Source organism: Colletotrichum fioriniae (assembly GCF_027942845.1).
Source record: "Colletotrichum fioriniae strain IMI 355084 chromosome Unknown scaffold_6, whole genome shotgun sequence".
NCBI classification, from domain to species: Eukaryota; Fungi; Ascomycota; class Sordariomycetes; order Glomerellales; family Glomerellaceae; genus Colletotrichum; species Colletotrichum fioriniae.
In genome coordinates, this window is record NW_027076842.1 from 2,657,205 (window position 1) to 2,682,911 (window position 25,707).

Sequence of the window (25,707 nt, forward strand, 5' to 3'; positions counted from 1 at the left end):
GTGAATGCGTCGGAATTGCTCGATTCAAGTGGTAAAAGCTTTACGGCATTGCTCATGTCCCCCTGATTGTGATAACAATGACTTTGCCATGTAATAAAGACACGCTGGATAAGTCTTGAGAGAGGGGCCACTATGCCAAGATTCAAGCATTGATATACACAAGCGATGAGTGGAAGTGAATTAATCAATTTACTTGTATTTCGATGTGGTTCCTGAACCCACAAGTGACAGTTTAGGAAATGTGTGGTTGAGTGTAACCCCATCGAGGGTTTCTTCATAACGAAAATTAAAAGCCTCCGTCGTTTTGTTTCCCAAAAAAAGTTGCGTTTCCCGTTTCGCCGTTTCAAGCCAAAGCATTTGCCAAATTTGACTAGCAGCACTCTACACCATCGAAACACGTCGCCTTCATGTGTACATAACTCCGTGCCCGCTACACGAAGCCAATTCGAAGCCAAACTCTCCAAATTCAACAACATGTGAATGAGTTGTGCTGCTTGCTTTTAGTTCTTCACCGCAATCACAATCGCGAGTACGATGAGCACCACGACCAGCGTGAGGAGCGCCATCAGCTTGACGTTCTTCCACCACATCTTCCTCTTCAGACCGCGGCTACGGACGCGGAACTCGCGCGCGCTGCCGCCGAGACGATCCGTCTTGTCGACGAGCAAGTCGATGCGCTCGCCCCTCTCGAGCAAGCCCTCGATATTGCGCGTCATGATGCCCCGGACATCGTCAATCTCGCGCTGGACGTTGGAGATGGCGTCGTCTTTCCCGCCGCTCGTGGTGCCGTAGTCGACCATGAACTTCTTGAGCTGGCCATTGTAGCTGGCGGCGCCGTAGTTGGGCAGCTCGGCGTAGTCTGTCGTCTCGGCGGGGAATTGCTCGAGGAAGCGGCGGCGGATCTCGAAGAGGAAACCAAAGGGGATGCGGCGGCCCAGCGAGGCGTCGGCGATAACGAGGAAGGTGAGGCCGCCGGCGGAGGGGTGCTCTGGGTGGTCGGAGGGCGCTTCGGCGATGTAGTGGATGTGGTGCGAGCCGTGGGTGTAGGTCAGCTTCTGGGGGGTGTTGTGCTCGATCTTGGGAAGGATGACGGAGGCGAGGGAGGAGGTCTGCGATACGGCCGATGTGGTGCATTCGCTGAGGATGGTGTTATTGTGCGCTATGCACGAGCTGTAGGACGATGGTATGTCAGTTGTGTCTCCAGTCGAGGGGGAGGTTCGAGCCGGGAGGGGAAAGCCATGGTCGTCTACTTACTAGAGCAACGGTGTGACGGGCGTCGACGAAGAAGCCATGATGATAGGTATTGGGGTGTCCAAAGGATCTAAGGAACCTATCTTGAGATGCTTTTAATTCCTTTTCAATGCGCCGAAGGGGGATAGGCAGCGATATTCCAGATGCGACGGCGGGTTGCGTACGTTCGTAGGTAAGGTAGGTAGACGGGTCGGGAGTCGGCGTGATGGGCGCTGTCGCAGAATGCAATGTGGGAACCTGGGGACCTGGGGATCTGGATGCGTGATGACGATGAGGACGGTGCAATCGGAGGCGGAGGCGCTAAGCCGGAGTGGGGCAACCCACCTTCACCTACCAAGGGCGAATCAGGGGTCATGGCGATAAGCATTCCAGACCTCTTATCGGCTCCCAAAATTTCCCAGTGCCTTCATGAATGTCAGTGACCACCATGCTGTCCCACTGCGCAGGTGCACAACTGCGAAAGGAGGGTGGCACGTAGACGACCTTGCCATTGACATACCCAGACAGGCATGCTTTTTGCATGTTATTAGTCATGATTTGTTGCGCAGCTAGTCACCCACCATGAGATCAGTTTTGCGAGCCACGAAGCTCTGCGCGGCGGCGACACGCCTTGCGCAAGGCCATGGCTTTGCAACATCCTCTCCGTCCGCCTATCAGGTACGCGGCAGTTTCTGCCTCCCTTTTCGACCTGACGGACACATTCTAACCACCACACTTGATAGGCGACACTTGCGAGGTATTCTACTAGGAAGTACTCACCTCCCGACCGCAAAACATCCAAGTACGACGTCTTCAGGAACATGATCCTCACTCAGTTCAACGTCGTCATTGACAACATGGGACGTTGGTCAGACACCAATACCGAGTACCGAAACTTTGGCGTTCGAAGCGAGTATGGCCTCAATAACGAAATCGCCCTATTCCGCGACACCATACAAAAAGCGATTGCTTTGGCCAACAAGGGTGCAACATTACGCAAGGAGAACCCGTTGTTCTGGTCCCTACGAAATGCCTTCATCCGTGGCGACGTCAAGGGCCTGACGGCAGAGCTGCGATACTCGTTCCAAAGCTTCATGCTACGATCGAAACTGACACACTCGACGGCGCGGCAGAGAAAGTTGGCTGATTTGCGGTATCCAATGGAATGGTTCCCCGCCACACGAGCCATGCAGCGCACCATTCATCTGCACGTCGGACCGACGAACTCTGGAAAGACGTATCGGGCGTTGCAGGCCCTGATGAACTCCAAATCTGGCATTTATGGAGGACCTCTTCGTCTCCTGGCCCACGAGATCTACTCTCGGTTCCAGGCCAACGGGAAGCCTTGCGCCATGGTCACTGGCGAGGAGCAGCGCATACCGGACGCGGACAATTACTTCATCAGCTGCACCGTCGAGATGACGCCTCTAAACCGAATTGTCGATGTGGCGGTTATAGACGAGATTCAGATGATTGGCCACGATGAGCGAGGGTGGGCATGGACCCAGGCCCTCCTTGGCGTCATGGCGAAAGAGGTCCATCTCTGTGGTGAAGAACGAGTTGTCGACCTCATTAAGTCCATCTGCTCGAGTATCGGAGATAAGTGTATTGTTCACCGGTATGAAAGACTAAGTCCGTTGCAAACGATGGAGAAGAGTCTTGGCAACGATCTTTCAAATCTGGAAAAGGGCGATGCCGTTGTGGCTTTCACGCGTGTCAACCTCCACGGTCTGAAGAACGCCATCGAGGAGACGACCGGCCGCCGATGCGCTATTGTCTACGGCTCACTGCCACCTGAGACTCGAGCGCAGCAGGCAGCTCTGTTCAACGACCCCGACAACGACTACGATTTCTTGGTGGCTAGCGATGCCATCGGCATGGGCCTAAACCTGGAGATTAAACGCGTCATCTTTGAGACGTCGATGAAGCACGACGGCACGCAATATCGTACGCTAACAACATCCGAAATCAAACAGATTGGCGGCAGAGCAGGAAGATACAAGACTGCTCGACAGGCAGCCGCTGCAACGAGTGACGAAGCCAACCAAGTTGAAGAGAAGAAGATGGGCTACGTTACAACGCTTGCTGATGAAGATTTGCCCGCGATTGCAAAGGGGTTCAACACCGAAACGGCGCCGCTTGAGGCTGCAGGCATTCACCCCCCATCACACATTATCGAGCAGTTTGCCGAATACTTTCCTCCCGATACACCTCTCAGCTTTATCCTCTTGCGATTGCGTGAACTCGCGCCCGTCTCAGAGCGTTTCACGGTCTATGTTCCTGAAATCAGCGCCAAGATCGCAGACACCATCCAAGAGTTCCCCTTGACGATTCAGGACCGCATCACCGTTCTTCACGCCCCAATCTCGCTTCGGGAGCAGGGGCAGATGGAACTCCTCAAGGCCATTGCCAAGTGCATCTCGACGAGGAGCAATGGCGCCCTGTACGATATTCAGCCTATCCAGCTGGAGCTGCTCGACGCCACGCTCGAAGATTTTAACAATCAGGGAAGGCGGTACCTCCACGCCATCGAGTCCCTGCACGCGGCCATCACCTTGTACTTATGGGTGAGCTACCGCTTCCCCAACATCTTCACGAGCCAGGCACTGGCGTTCCACGTCAAGGACGCCGTCGAAGAGAAGATTGAGTTCTACCTCGAGACCAACGCCGTCTTCGACCCCGAGGTACACACCAAGGTCCGTGAGAAGCGACGCAGGGAGGCGAGGGCGAAGGAGATGAAGGCGGAGATGGAGGTGGAGCTACGTAAACTCCAAGAAGAGGAAGACGAAAGTAGCGCAGAGAAGCCCGCTGGTCGCACGCCTTCCGAGGACGACTCTATCGATTTTGACCAGAGCTCTGTGGGGCTCGAAGAACCTCTGGTGGTGGATGAGAGAGATTACGAGACCGGGCTGAAAGAAAAGGAGGAGAAGCCGAAAGAGGAGTCTGCCGTCTAACAGGATAGTCTCAGACTGGAGGCTGACAAGGAGCTTTGGGAGCTTTGTCGGATGTAAAATAATGTAGTCTTGTAGCTACACTCACTTGTATAATTCTCTGTCTGTTGGCACAGGCAAAGCACGTCGAAATGCAGGAATAGGGAGGCTTAGTTAGGGCCTTGTATACTACAACAAGGACATCACAAAAGGAGTAGGGACAGGGCACACTCCAGAGAATATTGCAAGATGTAAGATAGGCATCATAGAATATAAGATAGAACCTCTCCCGCACTTTAAAAGGGACTGAACATTTTTTTTGTGTTGAAAGCTCTGAATATAAGACGGTTTATGGCTGGTTAGGTTCACGGTGTAGTTTTACCCCAAGCCCAAACGAACACCCCGCATTCTGGACGCTTAGGACGACAACCCTTGCCGGTTACCTCACTGACCCCACCATGTATCCCAGTTGCCTTTGGAGGGGCAAAAGTGACATAGCAGCTCTACCTTGCACAGCTTCCAGACAACTCCAACTGGCTCGCGCCCTTCATCCTACATCACCTCACAGTAAGCAAACGCATCACTCTGTCGAATTTCTTCCACAAACCACACCCACACGGCACAAGCAACACTCAAGGTTATACAACAAACGCGATACAAACAACAAGACAAAAAACCACCAAATTCAACCACAATGACCTCTACAAACCCCGACCCCTCCGCCGCAGCCCCGGCCTTCATCCCCCTCGAAGCCAACCCGGAGCTCATGACCTCCCTCCTCCACAAGCTCGGCCTCTCCCCCGCCCTCCAGATCCACGACGTCTACTCCCTTACCGACCCGGACATGCTCTCCTTTGTCCCGCGCCCCGCCCTCGCCGTCCTCCTCGTCTTCCCCGTCAGCGCCGCCTACGAGAGCCACCGCCTGGCCGAGGACGCCCTGCTAGACGAGTACAAGGGTAAAGGACCGCAGGAGCCCGTGTTGTGGTTCCGTCAGACGATAAGGAATGCGTGCGGTCTCATGGGGTTGTTGCATGCTGTTGCCAACGGGCCTGCGAGGGAGTATATTCGTACGTATTTTCCGTCACCCTTCCCGTATTGCCTTTCTCTGTACCTTTTCCCCCTTGTATTTCCTTGCACAAGCTGTTTTCTTACGATACAACATTGGGTCTAACGAATACACAGAGAAACCGTCCGACCTCAACACCCTACTCGAAACCGCCGAACCTCTCGAGCCCGTCTCCCGCGCCCAGCTGCTCGAGAAGACGCCCGCCCTCGCCACGGCGCACCGCGAAGCCGCGTCCCAGGGCGCAACCGAGGCGCCCGAGGCCTCGGACGACGTGGACCTGCACTACGTCTGCTTCGTGCGCGGCGACGACGGCACGCTGTGGGAACTCGACGGGCGGCGCAAGGGCCCGCTGAACCGCGGCCAGCTCGAGTCCGGAGAGGATGTGTTGAGCGAGAAGGCGCTGACGTGGGGCCCGCGCAAGTTCCTCGAGAGGGAGGGCGCTGATTTGCGGTTTAGTGCTGTTGCGTTGGCTGGGTCTCTTGATTGAGAGGTCGATGTGCCAGAAGATGGATTTGAAATGCATGTTATTTGGCGTTTAGGTTAGGCGTCGTTCGAGTTATTCGCCTGTTCAATCCAGGGTAGTGAGACGAGGACCCAATGAGAAGAGCCTCAGCTTTGCTGTGTTGAGGGAATGACTAAGGGAAAGACTACTTGTTACATAGGTGTAATTCCAAGACCGTATCCACCATTAACTACCTCACCAGAGTCAGTTAGTCTATCGACACCTAACTCTACTGACTATTTGACTTCCAAAGCTGCGCCGAATCTTGCGACTCGGGCTTCCTCCACAACTGGCCTGTTGTCCTTCTCTCTTCGTCTCTGCGTCCCTCGGATGGAGTATTGGCTGGCTCCTGAAGATCGAAGTCGAGCGGGCCGACGTCCTCTCGCATATTCGACTGATTATCCACGTCTAGGTCTTTGTAATGACTGCGTTAGCCTCAGAAAGACTGATATACGGCGAAAGAATCACTTGCCTCCCGTTGCTACGACCTCCTTGAACTCGGTCGACGACTTTCTGTGAGCCTGGTTTCCGGTATCAGGTCCGCTGGCAAGCCCCAAGCTCATGAGAAGAAGCTCGGAGGGGATTGAGTTGAATTCTGTCTTGGACTTTCTGTGGGAGTCGGTGAGGGTATCGATTGTAGTGGGCGTAGTGTGTGCTTTTACTGCCTCTGATGCAGTTGTGGACGGCGGATTACTCTCTGAATCGGAATCTGGCCAGTTTCCGGGCGTCTGCTCTCCGTAGTTGTGGTCATTAGGTGTCTCTGGCGCCTGTGCCTGCGAAGCATGCTGATGCTGATCATGAGTCAGGCTGAGGTACTTGGGTTGCGCATTATTCCCGCTGGGAGTGGCGAAGGGCTTGTCAGAAGAGGAAGAAGGAGAAGACTTGGTGCTGAGCGGGGGGCTCTTTCTCGTATCCTCGATGATGGGGGAGCCGTCGTGCTCGGTGAAGAAGGGGACCTAGCCCTGGCTGGTGTCGGCTTGCTGTTGGGGCTGGTTGGTGTCTTTGGAGTCTGACATCGTTTCTGGAGGATGACTGGACAAGAGGGGGATAAGCTAGCTGGTTGGAGTGGTTCTCGAGTGTGCTATGTGACGAGGGAATCGGAGTTGAAGATGTTCAGGGGATGAGACGTGTAATGGTTTGGAGGGCAATTGTCATGGGCTAAGAGGTTGGGATTGTACGATGAAGATGGAAATAGTATTGAACGTGGTAGTCTTCCGCGTAGTTGCAGAGAGTCTCTTCAGGTATGTGTGCCTCCTCATTGGACTTCATTTACATCATGGAAGGCCCGGGTTACCTTGCTCCTTCACAGGTCAATAACTCAGAAACCAACGCAAGAAGGAGGTGCACCCCTCCCCCATCTGCCGTCAAGTACACGACATCACTGACAGGTAATCATGAACTAGAAGGGTAGAGCTACATGTCTCTTGCCTCTGCCCGTTCCATCACGTACGGAACGTAGTACTGTTGGAAGATTTCTGCCCTCTTTAATTATTCATGGGACCTAAGTCGAGAGAGATTATCAAGCCAACCGTCCAATCACCGTCAACGTCGTATGCTCTGCTGACTTAGACCTACCTGAAATATCAAATGTTAAGTCCTAACTTAGCGATGCTCTTTGCGATCGGCAACCGGAACCTGCGAGCTGTCATAAGACCCCTCGTGTTCGAGCTAGTCACGGATGGAAGGCCCCTTTTGACGCCCCGAGTTGGTCAACTCGTGGAAGCCATCTTGATAAGACTCTGGGGAAAGCCTCAAACCAGTGACTAGTGGCAGTTGATGGTGTGCAGACCTTCACCCAATGATCTCCTCAAGACTCACTTTCCCTGAGGAACTCAGAAATAGTCTTTGAAGAATTGGGTATAGTGCGTGTGATGACACCGGCAGCAAGAGATGGGGCGACGCCACGATACTTGTCTGCAGCAGTTGAACCACTCGCAGGTGTTTTGTCTATCCAGATTTACACCGTATTCGTAGACAGGGGGGGTTTGAGGAGTTCATTCAGCTTCTTGGGCAGTAAACTCGGACTATAGTACGGAGTATTTGCAACAGCAGTGCCATCGAATAACGTGTGTTTCATCTGGAAGCTTGTTTCTTCACTTCTTCGCGCAAGGCTTCTGCGATTGTGAGGCTCACCAAGCCCCGAAAGGTCGGACGGACTGGGGAAACACCACCACCTCAGCATCAGCACCATCTACAGTCTGACGTGCCCGCTCGGGCCTCGGACGCTGCAGTGTTCAACGTTCGGACGTCGAATGGGGAGCACGGGGCACCGTCCGAGCGGCGCCGGGGGCCGACGTGCTTGAATCTGGGAGAGTTGCGCCGGACTGCGGGTATCCCGCCCACAACAGGAATGGGCACACCAGACGGCGTGACGGCGTCCTGGTAGTGTCGCTGGCCTTGCCTCTTCCTGGACCCTTCATTTGTGAACGCGAGGGGTGGTGGAAGATCCTTTCCCCTGAACGGGCTACCCCGCCTGTGTTTGGGTGCGGCCGTAAGTCTGGAAATCAGACCATGATTGAGGTTGGTATGGAAAAGCAAGCTGAACAGGTTCCAGTATAACGCTTCTGGAACCACTTCGCTGCATGATGGCAACCCCTCGGGTTTGGGTTGCACATTCGAAGTCGTCACTCACTTGAAAGCACAAGCCAGGGTGTAAAGGCCTATGATGGTGATATTGAAAGCAACTTGGAGAATTGGAATAGAGCTATCCATAGAAACCAACGCGGTCCACGTGGTGACCGATCGCCGCTAGAAGGCTAGCCGGATCGTGCGGTATGAAACGCTGAGAGCTTGCCCGTATAGAGCAAACAAACCACTCTGCGGATACGAGCTAAAGGCGATTCCCCCTGAATAGAGGCGCTTGCCGTTCGCCGGTGAGCAACTTTGGTAAATTAAGGTGCTATGGTGCCTAGCTCGCCCTGTGATTGTAATAAAAGGTCGAATGGGACACTCACCCGCCCAGAGATAGAAGATAGAGAAGAAAGACGAATTGGAATCTGTTTGTTTGTGAAGCCAAGCAGCAGATTGCGGCATTGCTGCCGGTGATCGCCGTCTCCGACTGCAGTGTCCATCGCCATTATGCATCCGGCCGCAAGACTGAGAGTGGCTGTTTTCTGTCACATTCTGTGACGCAGCTGAAAATTTGACGTGTCGATGCTTTGACGTGATGATGCCCACATAATCTCGTTTCCGGTTGATTCGTCGAAATGGTTCTTTGCAGAAGGGAGAAGCAAAGATTGGCGACAGAAAAGAAATAACAGCAGCTGCGAGGCGTCCAGAACATCTTCGTCTGCACCTAATCCTAATACAAGTGAAGTGACTAAGCAGACTATGTGGCAGGTGTGACGCGGTACCTGACTTCCCGGACTCAGATCTAATAGTGACGGGTCACAGGTGTGGTTCGCCAACTCTTTCCTGTAACACGACGGAAATCCCATCAACACCAATTTGATCCATCAATTGCCAACGTCGAAGGGATCATTTACGCCCCCGACAGCCGCCACACGAAGCAATGCCGCGAAATTATTGCACGGCTCGTTCACCATCCAGAACAGAGTCATTCGGAGCCCATCTCGTTCGCCGCCCATTCAGCTGGGACCGGCAAAGCTCACACCGTACACGGTACACCACACACCGCACTGAGATGACAGACCCTGCAATCATTAAGCACCACCGCAGCTAGCGCCGGAGACTCGATGCTTTTTCAGCACTGTGGCGACCTGAGCAACCATTCGCATGATATCTCGATTGAATCGGCCGTACTCCCTTGCCTTGCCTTATGCTTATTGACCTGTTGGGCTTGCCAGCTTGGAGCATGTCGACGCGGCACACACGCCAGCCTCCAAGATTGATAATTGACTTTTGGATGCGTCATTTCAGTTCCATCGAATCGCGGCCAACACATCCGAGGAATGATACCAGGGGCGAATCCCTGAGTGATCTGCTTCCGCCCGCCTCCAATCAGCAGGGGGCGCAGAAAAGATGTCTCGCACACGCGCATCTACACCAGGGGCCGGGGACCCTCTACAATGATCAATCCAGGGGGGCCAGGCACAGGCACGCTCATAGAAAATACGCAAGCAAGATAGACACAATGCAAGATGCAGGTGGACGATGCTTCAAACATATGAGCGGAGAAACGTGTTGTCAACATGGTTCGATAGGCGCCGTTTGGCGGGACGACGCTTGCTTTGATGCCACTGCCGGTCGACGACTAATACCTCACGAATGCTAAGGACAAACACTCATCCGTCTGCGCCGTTGACCACGACCACTCGGTTCAGTACTCCAAACGTTGAGCCCACTGTGACAAAAGTCCAGTTTTCCAAGACCAACGGAGCAAAGCCACACGCTACCAACTGGCCTTGTCCAACAGGAATTCTTTGACTTTGTTCCTGGGACACACTAAGATGGCTAGTCTTGAGACCAGTCAGCTGGTGCTGCCAATAAAAGCAGCTGGCAAATGGGCTTCTTTCCAACCCACGTCGATTGCTTTTTCTCCGAGGTGGCACTAATTACGACGTCTGACCCCTGAACCCAGGGCCATGTTTTCTTCTTTCTCGGATCGGCAGAGTGACCAGCATCGTGGAGGCGCATCGTCGTCTTTGGAACAGATCCATGCTTGTCTGCGCTTGCAATAGCTATCAAGATCTGGAATCTTCTCCAGGATAGCAATCAACCTCAGAACCCAGGCACAACCTCGACTCCAGATACCTTAGCACCGACAGGCCGAGACTGATTAGGCTGTTTGAACAGATGGATTGCCTTGAACTTTCAGTCTGGCAATCGTGGTGCCTAGCAGAAAATCACACAGAGGCGCGGAAACCTGGGACCTTCATCCACTTGCACTCGAGCCGGACAGTAATGACAACAGCCGGAGGTCTTGGATACTACGGAGAACGACCATGAAACTGGCTTGTAAGCCGTTTCGTGCTGTTCACACCTTTGTTGTCACTTTCGCACGGGCCCCGGTCCATCCCATCCTCCCATCCTCCCATCTATCCGTCTACTTACCTGTTTTCGAAACCTTGATGCGCCATTTCGTCCGAGCAACGAGTCTTGTCACCACCACACCACACCAACCAGCCTGTTCTAAGCTTCTTTGCCACTCCTGCGCCATTCCTCAAGGCGCTCAGAAGCCTGTTTGCATCTCAAGACAAACAGATGATCCGGGTATGTGGAAATCAGCATCTGATTGAAGCTTCCCCTGCTCTGCTGGTTATCTTGCAACGCTTTCCAAGATGTAGTCTCTCGACATCGCCTATTGAGGAGAAACTTCATTTTCTCTGAACTGGACAGCGAGTAGCCGCCCGTTCAAGTGACGGATCATGGATGGGCAGCGATCTTGCCTTTCAACAGCCAGGCTCTTCGAAGGCAAAATCTAAATGTCTCGATACTTGGCCTTTGACGGAAGCTATGGCTCTTCCGCGGGTGTGTGCTACATCACACCATGCAATTCAGAGCAGCCACGCTCGGGGACATGGGTATCGCATCGTTTGACTACACGAAGCCTTCGACCTGGGCCCAAAACTCGGTCTAGCGTAGACTATTTTCTGCTCATTCGCTCCGCTCCGTCATGTATATGCACGCACTTCAGCCTTAGCACCCTTACACGACTCGTCGCGTCGCATTGTCCCTCCTTTCCTTTTTCTGTAGTCGTCCACCTAGGTCCTAGGATCTGACGCTATCCAGCCCACCCGCTCGGCTTTTAGACTCCCCTCCCCCCTTCTACCGGTACCCTCTTCCTTCTTCTCGTCTTCGTCTGTTCCATCGTCTTCTCACATCGTAATCGTATATGCGATGAGGTCTCGGTCTCTTGGTACACAACTGTCTTCCAGCCTTTGAATATCGCCTTCAACTTCAGTTTCGACCGGAAGCCACCCTTGAGCCTGCTGTCGGTTCAAAGCCTACCTAGTTGTTTCGTGTGGTCGCCATATGGAGGGCAAAAAGCTGCGATAATGGGCTTCTTGAAATTCTTCTCGTCCAAAAGATCGTCTGACAAGTCATCAAACGGTATCAAGGCGCAAGCATATGATGCTACGACTGCTTCTCTTCCCCCACTTCTAGGTAGGATTGATCCAACACTCAGCCCAGCTGTATAGTCTAAACTTACATGAATCTCCAGGTACCTACCCGGTTGCCGGCAATGGACCAACGAATGTCTTCGAGGACCTGCAACGGTCTCATCATAAGATGAGCGAAACCAACTTGTCTCTTGCAGCGGGCTCCGAAGCTTCTGCCCCGGCACCGCCGGTTTTACGATTTCGTGACTCCAGCATCGAGCGCCCGAGTTCTGCCCCGGGCAGCGCCGTACCTCCCAGCTTTTCACCTTCCCCGTCGGGCCGCTGGGGGAGAGACTCATCGAGGGTTCCGCCTTTGTCTTTTAGGAAACCACGGATCGGGTCAATTACATCGACGACGTCTGGTCTATCAGGACTATCTCCCGCCCCAAAACGAAGTAGCAATTCTCCAGCAATACCGTTCGAGGGAGATCCGTTTCGCCCACCAACTGCTCCTTTCACCCATAACCGGCACCTTTCAATGCAAAGCACAAGCACAGCTGCAGTCAGAGGCTTCATCGATCTGCTCGATGCGCAATCCGAGATCAAGCCCTCTGGATTTCAAAGTCGGGTGAAGGCGTCGGGCGCTCGGGATTACGGAGAAGATGTTGCTGACCGCAACATTGGTGAGAATGGAGTAGACCTTGAATCCGACAAAGTCCAAGCATTCTACGCAACAAACGGTGGTAGTCCGCGGGATCGACACAACGGCGCGTTTGCGGCTCCAGCGAGGGCCCAGTTTGGAGACAAAGAACAGACGTTTAAGCCCCCCCGACGCCACGATTCACTGGACAACGAGGCCCGCACAAAGTCTCTGACATCGGCGAGCCTCGGCCAGGTCCCATTCCGAACTAACATGTTCAATCCTGAAAGCTCCCTTAGCCGCGAGCCGATTATGGAGTCCGTTTCAGAGACGATTCGTGGCCGTCGAAGGCAATCGCTAGGTGCTTACATTCCTACAACACCATCGAATGCAACAAATGGTAGAACTCTGAGTCTAAGAAAATCAACAGCCGATACTTCTGGATCTCCAAGCGCTCGACAACATAAGAGACGATCTACTCTCGGAGGCGAAGCTCCCCTGAACGAATTGGGAATCTTTACATCTGGGAGTGGGCAGCCTGATCCGTCGTTGTCGCCAAGGACGACCCAGAAGTCAACGTACTTGGTTAAGCACAACTACTCTTTGCCAGTCCAGCAACGGCCAAAGACTTCGTCAGGTCTTGTCCATACCGAATCATACCAAGCGGTGAGGCCGCCATCCCGCGGAGGGTCAGTAGCCAGTCCCACATTCTCCTCCCCAACCCAGAAGTCACCATCCAAACGGCACACCCTTTCCGCGATAGGCGGTGCTGCAGCATCTACCCGTCCTACCGAGTGGCCGCGGAATGCGAAGCCCGACGGAGGGTCCGGCACAAGAGGATGGGTCGGCCGAGTTGAGGTTGAGAGCTTTGTTGATTCTGCGGATGTGTCCTCACCGGCGCCTTCACCTCGTTAGTTCTTACCGTCGATTCTCTACCGTCTTCTGTTGTTTACTCCCGGAAGATCTCCTGCTAACAAGACTCGTTTGACAGATGTGATGAGAAGTGGCCACTCGTGGCGTGAAGCCCAGGATGATTCTTATTTACGATCCAGGAGCAACGGAGCACCATTTGGAAAGGGCAAGCTGGACGAGATCTACGAACACGTACCGATGCGGACGAGTAGTCTCCGGCACTGGTCGATTTCATCAGCGACTCCCACGATGTCGAGCACCAGCTCCTTTCAACGACCTCACTCTCGACACACGACAACGACGACGGTCGATCTAGCTACTATGTCATCCTTTCTAAATGACAGCTGCAGCTCCTTGCACAGCGGCACAGGAGATCATGTGTCGTTCTGCACAGCACTGGAGAGTGCCTTGCCTTCGCCGACTACCCCAGCAAAGCCCGGAGACGCGTTCAATATTGACGACTACTTGTCGTCAGACGACGACATTGACGCCGACTCATTCATCACCACGCGAAAGCGTGGTTCAGCACACAGCGGCGGCCAAGAAGAAGGACTCCTCTTCAGCGATGAAGGGTACGGCGAAGGTGGTCTGCAGTTGCCGGGCCTCTTTGATAGCTTGTCCAACATTCCGGACCCCGATGCCACGTCGCCGGAGCGGTTTGGCCACAGGAATTCCCTCAGTAATCTCGGCGGTCGTTTACATAGAAGGTTCTCTCTAGACCCGAGGATTGAAGCACCAATTTCTGCCTTTGATGACGACGACGGTGGTTATGTTGAGGACGAGGACGATGGTCTCTATGATATTCCCATGCGATCGGACCTGGCTCTCGGGCGCCGGGGCACGCGGAGGATCTCGGCGTTGGGGACCATGTACCAGAGCATTGAGGAGGAAAAGGACGAGAAGGTCGACGTCCGCGCTGCCATCCGACTTCGAAAGGAAGATAAGGCGCGGCAGCGTGCGTTGGCTAGATCTAGTAGAGTGCAGCATAGAAGAGTATCCCAGTTCGAGGGGAAGCAGGGCGGTAGTGAGTGAGCGCGTCGAAGTTGGCGTTTTCAGCGAGTAAGAGAGTGTTCGAGTCGCAAGAGCGATTTGTACGTGTTATTGAGGAGTTTTAGGGGACTATACCCAGGGATATCTTAGGGATCACGGAAGGAGAGCAAAGGGCGCGGAAGAAGGGCCTTTGGCCGGGACATAGATCTTGTTGGAGTACTTTCGGCAATGTCACGAATCACGTCTGCTTTCTTGGCCGTTTGATAAGAACAATATGATACCATGTCTCATTCTTACCACACTTCGTTTGATTCTTAATGTCAAGTGTAATGAGAAACCCGCTTATCAGGTAGTTGAATAAAATAATGATATCATTTATATGCGGGAAAGTACCTAAATGACCTCCTAGATTTGAGATGGCATTGCAGCAGCCCTCCCCTTTTCTCTAAATCTACTAAATAAGGGACGGTATCCCATGATCCAGACCCTCCAAAGGATTTGTGCGCCGGTAAGTCACTCTGAACTTCTTTCAAAGTGATTTACGAGAAAACAAACATGTTGTTATGCACCCCGTCGACGCCGCCGCTGCCATCACCACCACCACCACCACCACCGCCGCCGCCGCCCAGAAATGCACTCCAGTCCATCTCCGCCAGCTGCTCGTCGCACCACATGGACATGTCTATACTGTTGTCTGTCGAGGGCGTACGGATGGCGGAGCCAGCGCCGGAGCCTTCGAGGTCGGCGGTGACGGCTTCGTACAGGGCGCCGACGATATCGGGGGTGCGATCCGAGCCGCGCATCCAGGTGCGCATTTCGGTGAAGAGCTCGAGGGCCTTTGTTAGGCTTGCGCACCAAGAAGGTAGGAAGATGTTGTTGTCGGGGGAGTTGATTGTTGCTGCTGTTGGCATCTGGAGTATTCCTAGGTGTGATGCTTGTGAAGGGACTGTACATGGTGGCGGTGGGTACTGTGATTGTTCCTGTTGCTGTTGCTGTTGCTGTTGCTTGCGGGCACTGTTTCGCAAATGTGCGTCAATAGAAATGGAGAGTATTGGAACCATGCATGCTTGGAAAAGGTACCAAGCCGAGTTCCAGACATGGATGCGGTTCGGTGTCCAGTAAAGTGTAATGGCATCGATGGCCTCCATGGCGACGGAGCGGCAGGTATCGACGAGGGCTAGCTCGTCGGAGGAAGGCCCAGTGACTGCTGAGATGGAGGTGGCGCCGCGCCTGAGGGTATGGTCGTGGGCAAGGTAGAGTAAAAAGCTTCGGGTAAGTATGAGGCGGACGTTGAGGTAGCGGTTCCTCATGAACTCGCGGGCTTCCGTCAGCCGAGGCGGAGAGTTTGCTGGGTTTTTAAGGTAGTCGGGGAGAGAGTCGTGCCACTCTACTAGCTCGCGGTCGAAAGCCATGGCCTCGCGGGCGGATAAGCGCGCGGGTTGCGCAAAACGATGCTGAATCCTGTCACAGATGTGGCAGAACAGACAGCTTGCGCGTAAGGAGGCTGCTACGTAGTCGTCGGGGAACAGTGGCGTGGGTAAGAGGGTGTCCATGGTACTGCTGTCCCATCGGCCGCACGTAGGACGGCCGAGGGTCATGCTCGCCCACGTATCGAGGCAGAAAAGACTCCACCAGGTTCTTCTACGCGTTTCCGCACGTGAGATGTAATTACCGTGCTCTGCGACGTTCTCGGCACGACTGCGGGCGGGTTCTCGATGTAATCCTAAGGCTATCGCGACTCGGTGAGCGGCACCGAGCACAGCATACGCCATGTTGGGCGAGTTTCGGTAGTGCAGGTAGTAGCCCCCGAGCAGGCAGAGAGCTTGGAGACTCTCCATGTTGCCAGAGCCCAAGGAATCGAGATCGAGGTGAGCGCGGGCCTGTTTATAGTATTGAACGTGGAGGGAGTCGCTGCCGGAGGCGATGGAGCCCAGGGTGTAGACCATGTTGAGTAGGGCCAGCCAAGAGCCATCAAGACGGGTTCCTGACGCAAGGTTGCGTCTAAAGTCATCTTCATTGAGAATCGGTGTTACTGGGTGGATGTGATCAAAATAAAAGTCGATACAGCGCTGTTCCCGCAGAGGGTTCATGCCCGCGCCGGGGCTAACAAGAGATAGTGGCGGAAGCAGCTGAGACTGGTAATGGACATCGTTCCACGCCTTTGCTCTCTGAGCCGTGTACTCTTTGGCAGCTGGACAGAGACGAAATATCGCCTTGAGAACGGCGCTCATGGATGTCACGCCGAGATAGGAGCGGCGGTGCTGGTCTGTTGCTAGACTGAGGGCGTTAATATCGTCGCTGGTGCCAAGGGTCGCCGGCTGCTGGGCTGGTTCGTCCCATCGTCTCTCATTTGCAGCATCTCCATTTTCAGAGTTTTGCGCCGAATCATCGGGGCCGTCATCATCGTCATCCTCGTCAGCTGCTGAAACGCCAACTGGTGAAGGGTTGGCTTGCGGAGCCGAGGAGCGTAAAACAAAGAGAGATTCTCGCGGCAACAAGGCGAGCAACTCTGCTCGACTCTTGCCTACCAAATCATTCACGTCAACATCGGGAAAGAGTTTCTGCAGTATGCCAGACTGGGCGCGGAGCTGCTCTGAGGTCTTTTCGAGGGTACTAGGGTACACGTCAGCGTTGGTGATCCTGCAGGAAAGAAAAGCATCAGGGGAGTTAACGAGGGGCAAGGGTTACTGCATACCTCCTGCTCACAGCATGTCGTCTACTACGCTGCCTGTACTCGCATGAGTCTGCAACCTTGTAGTACTGGCAACTCGCACAAGGATGTCCACCATCGCACTTGACTTTGCGTCTGGTGCATTCCTGACATGAGCGGTTGACCTTGCGTGAGGTTGTCGGTGAGCTCACGGCCGAACCGTCGGGGCTACGGCGGCTGTCAAAGGAGTGGAACATGGTCGCCCGACCCGTGGCTGTTGTTGTGGTGGTGGTGGTGGTTGTAGTCGGCATTTACACGGCCCTCGGCACGGAGAAAGACCCAATTGAGCGGGAGACATTGGGGGGGGAGGGATATGCGGAGTGCCGGGGATTTGGAGGAGCGGGCCTGGAATAGAAATATGTGGGTTGAAGAAGAGGACGGGAAGGGTGACGTTGAACTGCCCATGAGGAGGAGTTTTAGGATGAGGAGGAGAGAGGAAGAGGAGGGCCGAGGAGGATGTTAGGTTGTCAAAGAGAATGGCGCGGGGAAAGTGCGAGGAGCGCCTGTGATGAACATGGGGGAGGAGCAACCCGAGTGTGGGGTTAAGTTGGCAGTTGCCAGTTGGAGTTTCTGTCTGCACTAATCAAGACCCGGGACGGAGTACAAAATACTTACCAAAGGCAAGTACTTAGACTAAGTACCTACCTTACCTTTACCTTAGTACGAACAGGGGTGATACTGGTGGTTCTATTTGGGAAGGAGTCAAGACCACTTTTTCACCCGACCCGGCGGCACCTTTAGGCCTTGAACCTTGCGGCCCCCTTTGGCCCCTTTGGCCTAGACCAGATGGCCCATTTTTGACACTTCCCAGGTTCCCTTCCTTCATTCATTCACTTTCATCCCGAGTCTCAAAAGAACCTGGAAATTCGGCTGCCTGAGCAACTACCTAGTCAATGATGGATCTAACCATGAAGTTGCAATTTACCCTATTTACAAAGCCACAATAAGGTAGTGTCGTTCTTGTCGCCTTCCCGTTCTGATAAGTCTGGGCAGCCAAAACGTTAAACGTCAAACATCAACTGGTAATGCCTCGAGCACGTTTTCCAGGCACCAAGCATTTGACTTTGGCTTGGCTACATGTGTTGTCTACGATGCCGACTAAGAGATTGGCCCAAGAGTTGTTCCACTTCCCAGCCCGGCCCGATGATCTCCAGCACGTCAAAGCGAACCCAAGGTAACCTAGGCCCGCCCCAGATCTCTCCTCCACTGCACACTACCCCAAGCCCCCCTGATTGAAACACTGGGGACGTTAGTTATCATGGTAGGGTTCTTTCTAGGCAACAAACATTCTAGCTTTGCTTATACGATCTCTCTCCGTAGTTACACCGTCAAGTGCCGTCAAATGTCCCCTTTTTAGTTTCAGCCCCATGGTCACTTCACTACCTTGCCTACCTTGGGTAGGGCTAGACACCTTCCATCACGACATGCCCATGACCTTTTGCGATCCGTGGTCCGTGGTATCCGTACTAGCGCAACGTTGCAAGAACTACGGGTTCCCCGATGCGTACATCCGCTGTAGATTCATTACCTGCCTGATTCATTGCACATCTGAAAAAAGAATTCATCGAGAACGTTGCTGGCCAGAGCGTGAATGAGTATTCCTGCAAGGTATCCAATCTCCGGGGAATGGATGACAGTGAAGTCCTCATACGCAACAGTTCCAGACCTTTGCCCATTCTATCACCATTCCTATAATAGTGAACACAGGTCTTCTCGGACAGCTTTAAACCTACATCAAGCCATTCTCATCTGCGTGCCTAGAAGTCTAGGACATGGGAACCCACGTGCCTCGTGTTGCATATTGCGCCTACTATTTCCGGGCAGGGTCCGCGAGCAATCAGATCGACCCAGTTCTAATCTCTTTCCAAAAGGCCCGAGATGTGAGGCTGTCTCTCGTGCCGAAGGGATGCATGCTTGGCCGACCCCCTTGTGACGTTGTCTACTTCCATCGCTGGCAATCCAGCCTCGGCCCACGCCCACACGCCAAAGGATGCATGGCGTGGAGCAAATAGCGAGAAGCTTCCCAAAGAATCCAAGGCGGAGACCGAAGGAACGCCCGCATTGTTTCAATTGCTTCTCCCTGCCTTATCCGTACAAAGTTGAGGCGCTCGAGGCAGATTAATTATCGGCAGGACCCGCCGCCATCAAGGAAGCACATCATAGATTAAGCTAGGGGGGGGATGGACTGCCGGTCATAAAATGAATGAAATGTGCAATGAGAAACCGGGTTACTCCTTTTGAACGCGAATGAGAATGCGGTGTACGAAGGAGAATACCCTAAGGTCCAGTTGTTAGTTTGATAGTTTGTTAGTTTGGAACTAGCCATGTGGCTTGATCTGTGCCCACTACACGGACACACCGAGCAGATGGGCAGGCAAGAGGGCGTACGGGAGGATTTTCTGGTGGATCGCATACCACCATGTCTTGATCCCTGAAGACGATGCCGCATGCGCCCTGGGACTGCTTAGCAGGTTCATTATCAACCCCTCACTAAGGTAATCCAAGCGATCCTCTGTAGATAGGGGCAGCTAACAGAAACTCTCATCGTAGTCGGTCGATCCATTGCGAAACACACTTGAACGGACAGCCTCTAATGGATAATGACTAAAGGTATAGCTGAATTGCTGCCTTACCCCCTAAGTAATGCAAATATTTCTGGGCAAAATAACCAGCTGTTACTCTCGGCTCCGTCGGATTGTAATTCGGGGGCCGAGGCAGGCACCGTAGTCTCTTGCTAAGGTAACTCACCTTTGCGGAGACGGTGACGCCGAGAACCATGTGCAGCAAGATTGCCATCGAGAAGCCAAAGTTGAATTGTTCCATCACATGTTCGCCTGCTTCGTTGGACTTTGGATACCCAAGAGCTGCGCCTTGCCTTTATTCTGGTGCCTAGCCTACAGCATGTGGAGTTGTCGTGCGATGCCGAAGGCTGTGAACTAGATGGCATTCAATCGACAAGTTTGACTCGATCACACTCTAGTGTCTCAGTCGGATCATCATCGACTGTCCGTCATTTGCCCCAAATCAGACCCTGGAGTCTTCTGACTGTGGGTAGAATGGTGATCAACTTGTTCGTCCGCGGCCAAGACTCAAAATGGATCAACAGGAGTGACGCCAACGAGACAAGGGGACGAGGGATGCGTGCTAGGATTATTTTTCCCAAGGAGTAGATTTGGCCCCAACTGCTGGTTCTTGATGACCATTCCAGGTTTTAGCAACGTACCATTACTTGAAGCGCCTTGATTTTCCTTGAAGCAGGATTGGAGGTAAGAGAAGACTTTTCAGGCAAGCTCGCATGATCGACCTACACACAAAACTCCTCGATTTGTACAGGGGCTGATGTTGACTTACCCCTTGGTGATCATTCGATCATGGAAGGCGTATGAATCGCTCATGAACAATGCGGAATGTCCGGCAGGTAACGTACGGAGGCGACACCTGGTTCTGGCGTTCGAGCGCTATTCAATCTCTGGCTGACCTGAATCTACTAAGCTGGGTGATGCAAGCGAAAGTAAAACGTAATTCTGGAGTAATCCGGAAGTCTTTTAGATGTCTTCGAGATATATGCTGCCAACTCACCGAGAACGGTGTCATGGAGAGCAATACGGCCGAACGGTCATCGCCCAGGGGTTGCTGGAGGCCGTTGATACTTTCGCAGGGGGTGGGTCTTAGTGCTCTATATTTCTGGAAAGCATTTTTCTGCCAGAGAAAAAAAGCCTATTGACGCTTTGGCAGTGAATTCAATCCGGTCTCAGGGGGTCATCATCACAGAGAGGGTAGGCTGCATGTCTCTGGAAGGGGGCCTGGGCCTGGTGCTCCATCATCCATGGACGATTGCATCGCCGCAAGCTCTGAACCATTAATCACATTATCGGAACACTTGTTTGCAGATCAACGGCTTCTCATTATAGTCAAGATCAACTATTGTGAGGTAAGAAAATGAATGAAAATTGGGGTATATGTCTTGCTTCTGACTCTTTGAAGACTTTCATCATGAGTGAATGGCTTCTACGTATTATCGTCCACAATCCAAGCAGCTTCGGCCCACAAAACATCTCAAGTTCTCAACCCCGAGACTAGATGCACGAACCTCGGCTGGTAAAATGAACTAAATGTCTTCGATTGTGTAGCAAGAGCACCCAAAAGCTCCTCGGCATACCTAAGTATCGATGCCGGATAGGTAGCGTATATCGGAATTTCCTACCGGGCGTTTTGCGACCGTTCGATACCGCCCAGATCGCCGGACTTTGAAGCTAAACTTAGGCCACGTCCACGACTGACGGGTGTTCCATGAGGACGACGCTAAGTGTCATTGATCTAAGTAGGGCAAGTAGTATGAAGCTAGTGAAGCGGCACTTGGATGCCGAACGCTAGATGCGCCGAAAAGTAGTAAACCACAATCCTGGGCACCTTTACTAGAGTTTAGATGGCTAACAAAGTGCTAGAGGCATTCATGGGTGATGAGGAGATCTGTGAGATTCGATCAACAGTCTTTCATCACTCTTCGAATCGAAAAGGATCATTAGCAATGGAATGACTGGGATAGGATCCATCCGTTGCCAGTCACACATATTAGTCAAAGTAAATGAAAGACAAGAAGTGACAGTCCACCTTGAGCTTCCGATTTCGTCAATGTGGACAGTTAATATGGGCCTCGACTTCCATTTCATTGCGTACTAAAGGCTGAATAAGGCGATGGCGAGCTTGAATTGACTGCTGCCTGGAATTTAATCTATTGTTATTCATTTCCCTTGCAAAAACTCTCCGGGCAACGTCCGATTATTACAAGGCTACGATTCGAGCCGCCCGAGCCTGATCCAACCGTCGATCGAGCATGCCATCTGGAACGAAATGGTTGTAAAACACTTCAATAGCATCCCTCATCTCCTGAAATCTACCTCCGAAAGCTTCGGACCCGAATCGGTAAGAAGACATACTATCTCCAGGGCCGCAATTTTCACGGTTCCAAAAGTTCCATATCCCCTTGCGTAGTTGCCAATTCATCTCAATAAAGCTACCGGCACTGCTCAGGTCAGGCTGCATCACGGCCTCGTGCTCCTGATCCACATTGCTGAACGACTCCTCCCATGAGGCCAGCGCGGCGGACTCGTCCTCGTCCCCGTTCCCGTCCTCCTTGATATTATCAATAACGAAAGCCCTACGCGCAAATTGCCGATCCATGATACGCTCGGCGAGGAACCACGAGGCTGCCTCGGCCTTGTCAGCGATGCGCAGACGGCTCTGGTACTCGGCATCGTAATGTCGCATGCAGGTCTCCACGCGCTGCTCGACGGAGAAGGACTCTGGAAGAGGCAACGTGACGACCTCGATACGATCCGCCCCGTAACGAATCTTTGTCCGCTTCATTTTGGTGTGGTCAAACAGGGCGCGGGCAAGCTGAGCGCTGCGGGCGGGACGAGCAGTCTCCGTGGTGTCGTACACGACGAAATCGAAAATTGGACGTAGAGCCCGGAGCGCGGTTAAGTCGGATTCAGGGGTGTCGTCATGGATTTGATACGAGGCAAAGGTTGGAGCGCCGTCGTGACTGGGCGCGGCCTGAAAATACGTCTTACTTGGTGAGCGCCTCTTTTCTTCTTTTTTCTCTTCTTCTTCTCCTTCCTCTTCGGCTATTTCTCTTTCCAGGCGAGCTGCTTCTTCTATTCTTCGGCGAGTGACTTCCTTTGCTCGCATGCTGGGAGGGGCGCTGTCTCGACGCTTGTTGTCGAAGCAGTGGTGACACATGGCGGTGAGAGATACTGGCGTTATGCTAAGAGGGCGAGGCAAGATACAAAGATGCTCATGGCCTTTTCGACTGTTGGCCGAGGGAGATGACTGATGTGATAGAGACACAGAAAACAGATGTTTGCTGATTTTCTGAATCAGTGGCCATGGCTGCCTAGAAGTTATCATGAATTGGGTTGTGGGCTGCCGCCTAGTCCACCTCCCGAACAAGGCCAGATGCCCCGCCAGAGTCATGTGAAGGCTTTGGAGTCTATTCGTATGTGAATATCTATAGTAATTCTGGCGAGAGGAATCATTGACACGTTACCGATGCTGGTTCTTAAATCCGAGTCTCACCCCTCAGTTTATCGCATTTTTCTGATATTCGAAGTGCTTTTCTATTTCGGCCGCGTCTTGCCTCTGAACTTCTCGGAATGACAAACGGCTCATTACTCCACCATGGGTATGAATAATGTTGGAAGTGAAATCGGGTTCATGAATACCCGTCGAAAAAATAACGGGATTACAACACTGACTCCGCTGACCTGTATTTAAGACCGTGAAAGAGTTCATCTTCAACTTGTTTGTCCTAAGATCAATTTTTAACCGAGAGCCGACTTGAGAGCTGAATGCCAGGCGTGCGTGGTTATGCGCTTCAAAGGTACCGCTTAATTAATTTCTGATCTTCAACGGCAACGGCCTGTATTGATTGACGCGCTGAAATCAATTTGATGGTGTTCTTCATCCTACGTCCAAGATCTCGTATTCCTAGGCAGATCAGCTGTTGAGCCAAAAACGTCGCAACCATCCCTCGAATTATTCGGGAAACGCTGGCTCACCGTGTAATCTCTACGCAAACGACAGCGGCACCGACCGTTCGATGTGCTTACTTGGGGTAGGGGGACCGGTGAAGACCCCTGGATCGGGATTAGCGACGAGTTCTCAAGCACAGTGCTGTGAAGGGCGCTGGTTTGTTGGTTGATGATCGCCCCAAGGGTATGGTGGGTTATCTCCATTCGCGATGAGGATTTCGCCAAGACACATCAACCAACAACGGGTAGTTTCCTCCGGTGAAAGGAGGGGTAAAATCGCCTCTTCCCGTCATGATGATAGATTATTTCAAAGTACTGATCTTCTGGCCCTTGACATCGGAGTCCTTCCGACGGTCATATTCTCCACGTACTCTGCTCGATGCGAAGCGGGCGTGATTGAGCATATGATGGACGCCTCAACTCAGCCCAGCGCGGCTCCAGCGACTGCTCCCACGGCCTCACCGGCTGTAGCCGCGATTGAGCCTTCGATAGTGGCGAACGAACCTGTGAGAACTTCTGCGCGAAATCCGCCTACTATAACAGGGCTTGTGACTCCAGTTTCTTGAGGAACCTGCCCTTAGCATGGCGGAAGAGTAACAGCATACTGATACATCATGGAGAGCTAGAAGCCTATTGTTGCAGCTGACAATGATGACCATGATTCTTTGGCAGACACAGAGAGGTATGCGCGCGACTTCAAAATTCCAAGTGAGAGGCAACACTGACAGAAACTGGCAAAGCGTTACGACCGAGTCCACTGCATCGCTTGCCGAGAGTATCACCGAATACCGCAGGATCCATGGTCGTACTTATACGCAAAAGGCCGATTACTGGGGCCCGAACGATGAGCAGCAAAACGAAGGGCTTGATCTCGCGTGAGTAAAAAGAAACTGCCTCCAAACGCTCATTTGGCTAATGCAAGCTCTGTTGTAAGGCATTACTGGGAAACTCTACTCCTCGGAGACAAGCTTTTTCTTTCACCACTTGGTGATGGCCCGTTGGTAAGAAACTCTTCCATTCAGAGTTTCATTTCAGATATATTTCTAACACATAGAACAGAAGGTCCTCGACTTAGGAACCGGTACTGGAATCTGGGCAATGTAGGCCTTTGAACTTTTCCACCCAGAACTCCGCTCTTGGATGGGCAAAGCTGACAGGGGACATAGTGACTTCGCTGACGAATTCCCGTCTTCCGAGGTGACAGGAGTCGACATCTCACCTATTCAGCCTGGGTGGGTGCCACCCAACTGCAAATTCCAAATCGACGATGTCGAACAACCGTGGACATGGACTCCTGATTTCGATTTCATTCATCTCCGCCACATGGAAGCCTGCATCTCCGACTGGCCTGCTTTCTACAAGCAAATCTACGATCACCTGAAGCCTGGCGGATACTTTGAAATGAAGGACTTTGATATTGAATTCCGCTCTCAGGCATATGGGGACAGTCTCCCGGAAGACCACGTCTACCGCAGGTGGGGCAAGATCTTCTTCGAGGCTGCAAACCGCCTCGGCAAGTCCATGGATCAATCCCGAGGGGGCCACAAAATCGCCGACGCTATGAGGGACGCCGGTTTCGTCGATGTTGTCGAGAAGAGCTGGCCTGTACCGATTGGAGGTTGGCCCAAGGACCCCACGCTAAAGGAGATTGGCATTTGCAACTTGGAGTTTCACGACCAGTCGCTTGAAGGCTTTTCCATGTTTCTGCTGACTCAAGTGATGGACTGGGATAGCATATCAGCGGGGGTTTTCGTCGCTGAAGCACGCAAAGCTCTCAAGGACCCTAAGCTCCAAACGGTGATATACTTGTGAGTTTATCATGGCTTCTAGGGTCTAGTCAACGCTATGCTGACATGAAATAGGCAAAATGTGTACGGACGCAAACCTGAGGGATCATCTTAGCTTCGGCTTCCCAAGGCGCTTCCCACCTTTTGACAGCTTTGTTGACCACGGCTAGCACCGAATAAGGTGGTTAGCTTGAGTGGGGTCTCTTAGTACCTTCTTTGGAACGAATTGAGAAATAGATGGGAACAACTAATAGAGGCCTTGTCTGTTTAATCATGCCTCGAATTTCTTCGACTTTGCCCCTTGATGTTCTATGACACAAACTTTACAACTTTGACTTCAGCTTTGCATCTATCGCTTCGAGGCCGGACGGTCCCCCGTAAAGCTGCGCTTGTAAACCATTCGTG

The 25,707-nt window shown here is 52.8% G+C and overlaps 6 protein-coding genes across 6 annotated transcripts; 4 read left to right on the forward strand and 2 right to left on the reverse strand.

Annotated features, from left to right (window-relative positions):
- Positions 1–2,051: 2,051 nt before the first annotated feature.
- On the forward strand, positions 2,052–4,184 carry SUV3 (RNA helicase; the record flags this gene model as incomplete). Its single annotated transcript, XM_053193992.2, has 1 exon — positions 2,052–4,184. The coding sequence occupies one exon, from the start codon at positions 2,052–2,054 to the stop codon at positions 4,182–4,184; it is 2,133 nt and encodes a 710-aa protein (XP_053048568.2).
- A 670-nt stretch (positions 4,185–4,854) lies between these two features.
- On the forward strand, positions 4,855–5,713 carry YUH1_1 (ubiquitinyl hydrolase 1; the record flags this gene model as incomplete). The annotated part of the gene is made up of 2 exons (XM_053193993.2): positions 4,855–5,227; positions 5,343–5,713. 2 exons carry the CDS (start codon positions 4,855–4,857, stop codon positions 5,711–5,713), a joined length of 744 nt encoding a protein of 247 aa, XP_053048569.1.
- A 7,945-nt stretch (positions 5,714–13,658) lies between these two features.
- N0V96_006120 (uncharacterized protein) lies at positions 13,659–14,314 on the forward strand (the record flags this gene model as incomplete). Its single annotated transcript, XM_065757590.1, is given in 2 exon segments — positions 13,659–13,662; positions 13,677–14,314. 2 exon segments carry the CDS (start codon positions 13,659–13,661, stop codon positions 14,312–14,314), a joined length of 642 nt encoding a protein of 213 aa, XP_065613933.1.
- Positions 14,315–14,811: 497 nt separating this feature from the next.
- Positions 14,812–16,983, reverse strand: N0V96_006121 (uncharacterized protein; the record flags this gene model as incomplete). The annotated part of the gene is made up of 2 exons (XM_065757591.1): positions 14,812–16,912; positions 16,979–16,983. The coding sequence occupies 2 exons, from the start codon at positions 16,981–16,983 to the stop codon at positions 14,812–14,814; spliced, it is 2,106 nt and encodes a 701-aa protein (XP_065613934.1).
- A 4,781-nt stretch (positions 16,984–21,764) lies between these two features.
- N0V96_006122 (uncharacterized protein) lies at positions 21,765–22,724 on the reverse strand (the record flags this gene model as incomplete). The annotated part of the gene is made up of 1 exon (XM_065757592.1): positions 21,765–22,724. One exon carries the CDS (start codon positions 22,722–22,724, stop codon positions 21,765–21,767), a length of 960 nt encoding a protein of 319 aa, XP_065613935.1.
- A 1,781-nt stretch (positions 22,725–24,505) lies between these two features.
- Positions 24,506–25,327, forward strand: N0V96_006123 (uncharacterized protein; the record flags this gene model as incomplete). The annotated part of the gene is made up of 2 exons (XM_065757593.1): positions 24,506–24,512; positions 24,720–25,327. 2 exons carry the CDS (start codon positions 24,506–24,508, stop codon positions 25,325–25,327), a joined length of 615 nt encoding a protein of 204 aa, XP_065613936.1.
- Positions 25,328–25,707: the final 380 nt, after the last annotated feature.